The sequence below is a fragment of the Cydia strobilella genome, chromosome 26, assembly GCF_947568885.1.
Source record: "Cydia strobilella chromosome 26, ilCydStro3.1, whole genome shotgun sequence".
NCBI lineage: Eukaryota > Metazoa > Arthropoda > Insecta > Lepidoptera > Tortricidae > Cydia > Cydia strobilella.
In genome coordinates, this window is record NC_086066.1 from 273,994 (window position 1) to 286,362 (window position 12,369).

Below are 12,369 nucleotides of genomic sequence, written 5' to 3' on the forward strand. Positions count from 1 at the left end.
TTACATTATAATAATTCGGTGAATGAAATTTGATACCACCGTTTACTTTGATGTATCAATTGTTCATAGTAATGATTATACTTCAGCTACATATTGGATTGATCACCTGATATTTAGTGAAAGTCAAAGTTATTACTTTGTTTATTATACACTTTGAAAACTATTTTTACAGTACATATGGTGCTACTTTCTCGCACTAGTGCGTAAAAGAGCACTTTTCGTGCATATGTCGAAAGTTTAAATAGCCATATGTACTGTAAAACGTTGTACGATACACGTGCAAATAGGTAATTCGCAACTCGTGTCGATTTAAAACACTCCCTGCGGTCGTGTTTTAATTTATCGCCACTCGTTTCGAATTTCCTCTTTTCCGCACTTGTATCGTAAATAACTATTTTTAAACTGTTGTTATAACAGTACAGTACGTGGTACCAAGTTAGGAATAGTTAGGGAGTTATAGGCACATTCGGATAATGTGACCTTATTGATAGAGCACTAGTCCTTCATTCGATCATTATGCGCACTACCGTGTCCTTAGTGAGAATAGTAGGAGACTTTAGGTCTTAATGTATTTGTATCTAGGTACAGGCAGAGCCAAGGAGCCAGGGCTGATATGCCGATTTTATTGTGTATTGTATTAGGGTGACCATGCCCTTGGGTAGCCAATCCAACGTATATTAATATTTTAGGGTGACCATGCCCTGGGTAGCCATTCCCATTATTTTAGGAGCACGAGTCTCTGATTAAAGGCGACGAAAGTGACGGATGAAAAAAGAGTGCACGCAGCGGAAATGAGAATGTTGAGATGGATGTGTGGAGTGACGAGAAAGGATCGGATTAAGAATGAGTATATTAGGGGAAGTTTGAAAGTAGCACCAGTAACGGAGAAGATAAGAAGTAGTAGGTTAGCGTGGTATGGGCATGTGATGAGGAGGGATGTGTGTGCTTGTTTGCCACCAACGCAGTATAAAAAAAAAGCAAAATAATGTTAGGGATGAATGTTGATGGACGGAGAGCGTATGGTAGACCCAAAACGCGATGGATGGATTGTGTGAAAGAGGATATGAGAAAGAAAGGAGTGAGTGCTGAGGTGATGAAAGATAGAGGCGAATGGAAGAGAAAAATATGTTGTGCCGACCCCACATAACGTGGGATAAGGGCAGGAAGAAGAAGAATTTAAATTTTATTAATTGTACTAGGTTTATGAAAGATACCATACTGTGAATAGTAATAAACAATAATGGAAGATAATAATATATTTTTACCAGTCGTCGATTAATATAATGAATAATAAGAAAAGTATAGTTAACTTCTCGAGGAATACGATATTGAAGGATTAAATTCTTTTTTTAGTTAAAGAAGATTATGAATGATTAGAACTTAAAAAAATAAAATTCGTTTATTTCAGACTTCATAATGGTCCATACAGTAAGTAAGTAAGTAGCTCTTTATTTGCGTTAAATGCGGTTAACAAAAGGTCTTAAACATTATAAATCAAAAAAGTATCACACATCACTATCACTATCAAGTATCACTATCTTAAGCAACTAAACGTAAATTATTATTATTATTAGTGTGTGTTATTAGTGTACTTATAAAGACTATTTTTTTTTAAACGGACCGACACTAAGACAGATTACTCTGTTTTAATACAAATGTTATTGATATGTACTTATTGAAGGGCTCAAGATATCATTTTTTTATGAAGATATTTCGTAATTGTTTTAATCTTATATCAGAAAAAATTGTTTTTTCTTCTGCCACCCCAGCGGTGATAGGAACTTTTGGGGGAGCTGTAATGTGGTGAATGTCGTCAAGCTCACTATACTTATTAACCTATCGAATGAGCTGATGCCTTTACTGAATGAGCTGATGCCTTTACTGATACTGGAAAAACGATATGTAAACATACTATATACCTATACGAGGCCTGGACGTTAGTGAGATGACGATAATTCATTGCTGATGTCCTACTTTGTTACCTACGTATAACATGAGTTACACCTGATTATCCATCTGGTTACTTGGGCTTCATAGTCGCCTCCAACCTCCCCTTATAGCGACCCTTTTCCGCACACTAAGTTTACCTTAAGTTCATATGATGAGTGGTTACACTTTCTCGTAACTACAATGTGTTCTATAATTCTAAATTACGAATATCTTGGGACGAAACCCTTCGTATAATTATGATTGAACTTCACTTACATTAGCCATGAACAATTCCCTCGAAACACTGTTGACACTCTGAATACTGATATCACAATGAATGTTAGTCACAATCTACAAGAGATACCTCATTATTCTAATAACACCATAAGAAAGTTCTTGAATAGATCCTAAAGCAAATATCACTCTTCCCGTAGCTTTGTTCGCACACAACCCCCTTTTCTTACTGTCGTTCGCGCGTATACCCTCTTGTCTTACCCTCAAAAATCACAACCACCTAGAAGCGGTTATTTTACTTAAACGTGACTACGAGCGCCATCTACTCCATGACGTTGGCAGCTATTAGCCGATTCGCGATATTCGCGACAGTGAATGTCCACTTTTAGTGTTTAGCAGTAATGCTTTGGTTTACTGCGACATAATGCATATTGCTTGTCTCAGCGATAACTAAACATGTGTAAGATAGGATGTTTTATATAATAAACGAGCACTCTTACACCGACAACTGGCCTTTACATAACTACTCCGCCACTTCCGCCCTTCGCATGCCAAAGTAATTAATTACATATATTTCAATATGCTAAAAGAGAAGCCCTTTATAAGGCTAACCCTTATAAGCAATATGCAAGGTGTTGGTGAGCGGATGATAAGGGTTTGATTTAGATTTATTTATTTCATAATATTAAATTACATTATAAATTATTTTAATTATTTTTTGTAAGGGTATTTGGGCTACCGATTACTCAAAAGTGTTAGCTTTATATAAAGGTTTTTAAAAGCTAAATGAAAGGGTTTCGTCTGGCAAAGGGTATGGTGACTTAAGTCTTATGCAATACCCTTATAAAACCCGGATAAGGGATAGCGGGCCAGTCCCCGGCGATGGCGGCGGCGTTCTTTGATAGATATATACTAATCCTGTCTCTTTCACGCACTACGACATGACTAAAGGGAAAGCTTTATAAAGAGCGCTTAACGATAAGGGTTACCCTTAATTTAGTCTAAGTATATTGATTTGCATGGTAGGTTTTAATCAATTGTACTGTCTAACATTATTATTTAAGTTTTTGTTACTAACACTGCCATGGGCAATGCCTGAAAATAAATGATTATTTAATTTAATTTAATTTTGGCTAGCTTTTCGGTAAGGGTTAGTCAAAGGTTGGGGTATGAATGGGCTTGCAGTCCAAAGGGGAAAGTCTTTCAATGTGTTAGCCGTGTTAAAGGACGCCCATTGAAAGGGTTTTATAGCGGAAAGGGTTGGCCGGTCCCCAAGAATTGACGTAACTAGTTAGTTACTAGTTTTTACGGAAGCGACTGCCATCTGACCTTCCAACCCTAAACTAGGCCTTATTGGGATTAAGTCCGGTTTCCTCACAATGTTTTCTTTTACCGAAAAGCAACTGGTAAATATCAAATGATATTTAGAATAGAATAGAATAGAATTCATTTATTCATGGTAAACTACATTTCAAACAAACGTATTACAAAGAAAATGTATATTAATCGCACTTAAACTATCGTGAGACATATTACAGCAGGGTGGCAGAGCATGCGAACGATATAGGCGCGTCCCATTTCATTCGTTTCGATAAAGCGAGATTACTGGTACGGGAGAAATGTTTTGTGCCGCGTAAGATTCGCGAGGCGATTGAAATTGCACGCCGCCCTAATTTCAATCGGGACGGAGGCTGGATGTTGCCACCTGCATGGAAGCCTATAATACAATCAAGCGGCAAGTGTGTTGTGACGATCGCGGGGACATAGTGAGTGCAGTGTGCTTGACTTCGTTCGATACAGCCGCCCTACCAGACCTTCATTTGACGACTCCATCTGCGGACTGCCCCGCGCCCCCCGCCCCCGCCCCCGCCCCATCAGCGCGTGCGCAACGAGCGACGAGGCGGGCGGCGCGGGCAGTGCACGACGTACAACCGCCGCGGACATGAGCGCCTGAGGATGGATTCCCAAAGAATCCGAAACATGTCGCCAAAAGCAACTAAAAATAATAGTGAGTAAAAAACCGTACTGATAAATAAATATTTTAAAAAGTATATTTAAAACAAAAAAGTATATACCTAGTGTACCACGAAATGGTCCCGCCTCAGCCTCAGCCTAAGCATAATGCATGCATGCAACGCATATTTCGTACATAAGTTCCGAAAAACTCATTGGTACAAGCTGGGGTTTGAACCCGCGACCTACGGATTGAAAGTCGCACGCTCTTACCGCTAGGTCAAGGCCACCAGCGCTAATACTCCCATAACTTAATTTTTTTAATTTTATTTATTACAAACCAATCTAGGAAAATAACACATATGCCACTCACCTTCACTACACTCCGCCAGACTAGCCTGATAAGCTTGTCTCGGGCCGTCCTGGTGTGTGCTCCAAGTGCCGGTGAGCAGCGTGTCCACAACAAGATGCTCCGGCTCCACACAGTAGTCCCTCACAAATGGTCTCCCGGGGACAATCTCATGCTTCACCTCCACAGCCAGGTTGGAAGCTGCAACCAACATAACAGTTAGAAGAATCAAGAATCAAATGTTTTATTCGTGATAAACTTAAAACAGTTAGTCTGGCAAAAAAGAGTAGAAATTAAAAAGTGGCAACACTGTAGTGTCATCCCTTTCAAATCAATCTAAGAAAAACGGGACGACACTAAAGTGTTGCCACTTTTTAATTTTTACTCTTTTTTGCGAGGCTTTACTCATAACAGAATAAAACAATCGTTACACAAATCTACTTAAACAAATTTTCTCTTCGTCTTAACCTTTATCTTCATTTTCACGGGCTGAATTTTAAAAATAAAACAGTATATTATTTTTAATGTTTGATTATTCAGAAACATATAACTTGCGCCATCGAAACAGAATTTTTGTGAATGCCCCTGCCACGCTACAAATGTTCAATAAAGGTCCGCATGCAATGTCTATAAAAATGTTTAATCAAATTCCCCAACATATTTAAAACGAAAAAAAACTCACAACTTTTATAAAAAAACTAAAGGCCTACTTATTACAGTTATGCCCATATTCCTTGCAGGATTTCTTCCAAGACCAACCTTAGCCTCGATTGTGTATAGATATGTAATGAGTGCAATATTAATATTAGTGCTTATATAATAATGAAAAATGTTAAGATTGTATTCCTTTTGTAGTTATAAGCCAATATTCAAGTATTCACCACTACCTACTGGGTAAGAATAATTATAATGTAAACTGCTACACCCTAGTAGGGTCCATGTTTGTACTTAAGTAGACTTTTAACATCTTTGTAAAATACCATGGTTGCATTGAATAAATGATATGATATGATATTTTTTTTGTTTTAATCTTTTTAATTTTATTTCAATTTTTATTTTATTTTATTATGATTAAATTGTTCGTTTGTTTATATTTATTTGACTTGGTATGTGCTGTTTTATGAATTTTGTGATTATGAAATAAAACTATGAAAACGGATTATATCGCGTATATTGAATTTATAATACATCCCGACGTTTCGAACTCTTTACAGCGTTCGTTTTCATAGTTTTATTTCATGAATAACTATCGCGGTAACCAAAGACAATAATTTTGTGATTAATCAGATTCAGAATCTTTTTATTTGTGAAAACATAGGTACAATAAAATTATTTATTATTTATTTTTAATTCTGTTTGTAAATTGTTGTGTATATAATATGGACTATTCGTCTGCAATAAACGATTACATTACATTACATTACATAACCATGGGTTATTAAATTTTATTTTATCATAATAGTGAAGTTAGCTAAGTTATACCAAAGATAGATATAACACCGTAATAGATGGATACAGGCTAAGGAAAAAACGTGCCTCGAAAATCACGAAAATTTGATTCTCGATCAGATGGCGCCACTAGTTTTGGCCTACTCGTATAGAGGGCGTTGACTGTTTCGTTTGTTATTTATAATTTTAACGCATACCAGTGAAAGAACATGGGTCAAAATCATATAAAAATTATTAATGCAAATAAAAAAATCATTTATCCATATTTAAATACATTTTATCGTATTTTTATAAATATTTATTTTTAGTTTCAAAGTGTGTCGACAGATGGCAGTGAATTTACTGGGGTTACAAAATTTACTATGACAGTATCGCTCTAGTATAAGTTACTCTATGGTTATACGAAGTACATTCATTGACGTAAATCCATTGTTGCTTCAAATACATATAGGGAATGGGCATTTTCAGTATTTTTCAAACAGGAAGGATGCGTACCGTGACTGAACAAATCTCAATATAATTTTGCGAGATTTGGCGTTTTGAATTATATATCGATGACACCTGTCGCCGTCGTCCATGAAAAATGCTATAAAAGGGTACCATTTACCTTTTATTAGAAAAAAAGTGCCCCAGTTTTCATTTTTGGGTGTCAGTTTTGTGACGGTCCATATAAAATGTAACTGGAAATGCGTCACACCAGACTTTTTTTTTTAACTTTTTTTCTTTTTAAATTTACAGTCCTCGTGATTCCTCCTGACAACGAAACTTCGTGACGTCACTTTCAACCGACGACTTGTAACCGGAAAGTGTTTAGTTTTTTTTACTTGCGGTACAGCTAAATAACTAGTTTTTGCAACTTAAAACTAAATAACATTTTATTCGTGATTTTTTCTTTTCTAATATTGCTATTATAAAAAAAATACTTAATTCAGATTGCTAATTTCGTTCAGAACAAGATTGCCAAATGTGTGATGTCACACGAGGGGAGAGGGGGGAGGAGTGTTCGAGTGGAGTACCTATAACACATGCCCTTACTATGGGACCAGGATGATGTGTAAGATACTACCATAACTTTATATTTTTATTTTATTTATTTTAAACCAATCTAGAAAAATACATAAGCCACTCACCTTAAATATATTAAATAAATTAATAACGGGTTACTAGCCGGGTCCAAAATGACGAGGGCGACTGGGTTAAATCAGAAAAAGTGCGATTAGGATTTAAAGGCAATACGTTACCACAATACATTTATATGAATGATTTAAGAATAAGAGTGGAACCTTATGTATTTCCAGTCACTCAGTGTTCGAAATGTTGGAGGTACGGGCACACAGCAAAGGTATGCCCGTCAAATAGACTTGTTTGCCCCAAATGCGGAGGAAACCACGCTAACTGCGAAACTAAGATCTTTAAGTGTGTAAATTGTAGAATGAATCACATTTCGTTAGATAGGAAATGCCCGGTATTCTTAAAAGAGAGAAAAATAAGAGAAATAATGAGTGAACATAACCATAGTTACCAGAAAGCATCAACCCTCTACACTCCGCCTTCTCCGCCTATTCATCAGCCCGCTTTCCGCTCCCAAATAACATCTGAGGTTTTACCCGCCAGAAGCTACGCGGCTAGCCAAGAACCGACAAGCACACTAAAATCTAGAGAAACTCAACAAACTCGGGAATCTGACAACAACGACTCAGTTTTACGCACGACGCAAGCGATTATACATCAAGAAAACACGCAGTCGAAAAAAACCAAAACCGCGAAAAGTACAGGAAGGAAAAAACAAAAAAAACGCAATATTGTAGATACTGATGAGTGGGATATGTCATGTTCGGAAGATATAACTGAGAATACAACAGATCAGAAAGAGAAATCGACACCTTACCAACGAAAACATAAGAGGGGGAAATCGATGACATTTAGTCAATTACTAGATAAGATAAAGGGAATATGTTTTTCACCCGAGGAAACTGTAAAAACTAAATTCGCCAATATAATTCAAGTATGCATTCAGTGGGCTATTAACTACTTTATAGAAAATATATCGGATATACCATTATTAAGTTATTTGGCACATTCAAACAATTAAACATTTTGCAATGGAACGCCCAAAGTTTAAAGAGTAAAATATTGGAGTTAGAATTATTACTTCGCCAAGAAAAAGTTCATATTTGTATTATTAGTGAGACATGGCTGCATACGGATATTAATATTAGAATAAGCGGCTATAACGTTTTTCGACAGGACAGAAATGATGGATATGGGGGGGTATGTATCTTGACTCACTATTCTATTCAAGCGCAGCAATGTACAATAAATACATTAAACTATGGCATTGAAATGATACACGTTCAACTATACAATTGTCACGATGTAAGAGATATTGTTGCCGTATATTGTCCACCGAGTATCAATACATCACAAAATGATTGGGATCACGTTTTTTCGCAATTTAAAGAAAAAACACTGATATTGGGAGACTTCAATGGACATCACTCAAATTGGTCAAATAGATCTAACCAGAGAGGGACGCAAATCTTCGACAGTCTGATAGACTATAATTTCATTTCGTTAAATGATGGTCAACCGACTAGATTAAAGATGGTAAATCAGAGGTTGCAGAGTTCATCACCAGATATTTCGATAGCATCAACAGATTTAGCCCTAAAAACAGAATGGACAGTTACAAATGAATGTTTGGGCAGTGATCACCTTTTCATCAAAATACAATTGAAAATGAACCACCCTGATATTATAAGGAAAACGCGCAACTTTAAAAACGCTAACTGGGAGAAGTACCAAAAATATCTTGATAATATCTTCTCTAATCTCGTGATGCCTGACAGTCCGCAAGAAGCATATGATTTATTCTTAAAACACTTAAATGAAGCGGCTGACCTATATATTCCAAATATTAAATTTAATCGAAACCACACAACCAATTTTACCCCAAAACCGTACTGGAACACGGAGCTTTCAAGAGCGGTGGCCGAAAGAAGATTAGCATTGGCTCAATTGCGAAGAAATCCTACCCCGCAAAATCTGGATAGGTTAAAAAAAAAAACTCGAATTGCTCAACTTAAGATAAGAAAGGCTAGAAGTCAGAGCTGGCAAACATTTTGCTCATCAATAGATAAAACTACTTCCTCTAGCGATATGTGGTCTCGTATGAAGTGGCTAAAAGGCATTAAGTCAAACAGGACTTATACAGACAGGGAAAAGATTGACGAACTATTGCACAGCTTAGCGCCTGATTACGTGTTACCTGAAGCCCCAATTTTTAAGTCCAACAACTTCTATTTAAGTGCCGAGATTTCACGCCAAGAACTTGATAGCTGCATGAAATCAAAGGATACCGCCCCAGGATGTGACGATATTTCGTATTCTATGTTAAAGTATTTACCCGATTGTGGCAAAGAAGTCTTATTGCGTCTGTACAACATATTTTTTAACAGTGGTTATGTTCCATATCAGTGGCGAGATATTAAGATAGTGCCTATTCCGAAACCTGGTCGTAACCTACAATCCGCCAATGCACTTCGCCCAATATCATTGATATCATGTATTTGTAAGATTTTTCATTCTATATTAAATAAACGCCTCGAATGGTATTTTGAAAAGAATCTGATGCTTGCTGAGGCTACTACCGGGTTTAGGAAAGGTCGCTCATGTGTTGATAATTTAAGTCGCCTTGTAACTGACGCGCAACTGGGAAAGGCCAAGGGACTCATGACTTTGGGTTGTTTTATAGATCTAGAGAATGCATACAATAATGTCGACATATCTTATTTGATGAACACACTAGACAATTATGAAATAGGAGCTCAAATATGTAATTATTTATGGAATTTCCTTAAGGAGCGTATACTTAAATGTTCAATATCAGACACTTATACCATCAGACATACCGGTCGAGGCTTGGTGCAGGGTGACCCCCTCTCGCCTTTGTTGTTTAATATAGCGACGATTAATATCTGCAGAGAAATAACCAATGTAACAGTATCGCAATATGCTGATGATTTCGTTTTATACACTGCGGCCAAGAACGTCAATGATGGTATAATTGAGATACAATCTGCTCTAAATATGATGAACCATCTATTAAAGGAAAAGGGGCTATCAATTTCAGGGTCTAAGAGCAAAATATGCGTTTTTGGCAAATATATAAAGGCCGAGGCAATAAACATTAGCGTAAACGATTCAGCCTTACAAGTAGTTGATAATGTTAAGTACTTGGGGTTGTGGCTTGATCGCGGACTGAGATGGAAGCGACATATAGATGAAATAACACAAAAATTGACTAAATTTATCAATATTCTTAAAGTTCTCACAGGACCCCGTTGGGGAGTACATCCCAAACACTTAAGACGATTATATATAGCTCTTATACGTAGTCGATTGGATTACAGTAGCTTCCTTTATGACACGAGCGCAAATTGTCACTTATACAAGTTAGACAAAGTTCAAAACCAATGTATGCGAGTGATTGGTGGATTTATAAAAAGTTCCCCTATACATGTAATGGAAAATGAATTGCATATCCCCCCACTAAACATTCGTAGATATTGTCTGGCTGGTAAATACTATTTAAAATCTAAATCCCTTTTGAATAATCCTACAATTAATTCCATTCGCAATTTATCTCAAATTCTCGGCTCTCGTCAGTATGGCATTAAAATACCTCTTTTAGTTTCGATTCACAATTGTCTAAAGGATGTCCTAATTCAGTCAAAAAAACAACTGGAAATGTTTACCTTAGATACTTGGATTAATAACATAAAATTGTCTGATGTCATTAAAATAAATTTAGAAACCGTAACGCAAGCGAAAAGACTATATGATAAAAACCAACTCAAAGCTAAATGCACTCAATATTTGGATGAAACATATGGGTCGCATTACAAAATATTTACAGATGGTTCCAAGAATAAGGAAATATCGGGTGCTGCCTTTTATGACCCCCAATGCAAGGTATCGGCTAAGTTCAAAATGTCTGCCAATATCTCAATTATGCAGGTCGAACTAGTTTCTATTGCAGAAGCATTATCTTGGATTGAATCAGTGGATGGAAAAGAATTTGTAATACTGACAGATTCAAGGAGTGCCCTTCAGCACCTGGCTCGATGCACCTCGAACTATCGAGGAGCACCGATAGCCTATTCTATACTAAAAACAGTTCGCACATTAAAACAATACGATAAATCGATTACCCTACAATGGATACCGTCCCATATAGGTCTTACAGGTAATGAGGTGGCAGATATTTTAGCAAATGAGGCGGTTAGCGACGGAATCCCGTTTAGTATAGTACCTACATTTATGGATTCAATTCACCTAGTCAAAAAACAATGTAGGCAAATGTGGAGTGAATACTTTGATTGTAGATCGGTAGATAAGGCGATATGGTATAAAACGATCCAGCCACAACTTCTAAGGAATCCATGGTTTGAGGACTCGTCCATGGGTCGACGCGAACTAGTATTAGCATTTAGACTACGTTCCGGACACATCCCATTAAATAAATTTGCGTATCTAATGAAAAAGGTGCCGTCGCCAAACTGTGACGAATGTGACATTTTGGAGGATGCATACCATGTCATCATGGAGTGTGTCCGAAACGAAAGTGAGAGAAAGGATATGAACGTAACCTTATTTGAAGTTGGGGGTTGCAACCAAATTTTGGGGCACCCACTATCTGAGGATGCAAAATGTTTATACAAACTTGTTGCGCTTGGACTAAATAGAAGATAGTCACATTTTTGTATACGCACAGAGCGACATCGTCACAAAAGTGACAAAGCTCTTTAAACAAGGATTAAAAAAAAAAAAAAAAACCAATCTAGAAAAATACATAAGCCACTCACCTTAAATATATTAAATAAATTAATAACGGGTTACTAGCCGGGTCCACACATAGCAAGCATACGCGCGAGGCAAATTCCTCGCACACAAAACGGCCAGTGTAGACGTGCCTCGGCCGAGGCGGCGCGCGTGAGACACGTCTACACTGGCCGTTTTGTGCGCGAGGAAATTGCTTCGCGCGTATGTTCACTATGTGTAGAGCCGGCTACTCACGTATTCACGTATACGTGAGTGACCCGTTATTAATTATTATTATTATTTATTGAAACAAAACTTATACAGTCTGACAGTATACACCAAATCACTGTAAAATCTAGAGCTTTCAACTTATTAGCTAAGGTACACAACACTTTACAATAACAATTTTATAAAATACCACTACCATCCATCGCCTCGCAATACTTCAGACAAATATTACATACAGTTGCCCATCGACTTGCAAACAAATCACTTTCAGGAGCCCATGACAGAAGCGCGTTCAGAAATTTTAGAGCGCGAATGAGCGGAGATTTTTGGTGTGCTACAGTGTGCGTTGCTGGGACTGCAAGAAGGTTATAGTGGGCCTAAGTTCCTGCTTGGATAGGAAAGGT

The 12,369-nt window shown here is 37.1% G+C and overlaps 1 protein-coding gene across 2 annotated transcripts in view; it reads right to left on the reverse strand.

Annotated features, from left to right (window-relative positions):
- The window catches only part of LOC134753143 (zinc finger protein 271-like), a 31,040-nt gene that overhangs the window by 17,083 nt on the left and 1,588 nt on the right, over window positions 1-12,369 (reverse strand). For both annotated transcript variants that reach the window (XR_010128793.1, XM_063688932.1), the window contains exon 3: window positions 4,490-4,666. Coding sequence is in view for 1 of the 2 variants with exons in the window: in XM_063688932.1 (XP_063545002.1) it covers window positions 4,490-4,666 (177 nt within the window). In the remaining variant the exon portion in view is untranslated. The remainder of the gene's footprint in view (window positions 1-4,489; window positions 4,667-12,369) is intronic.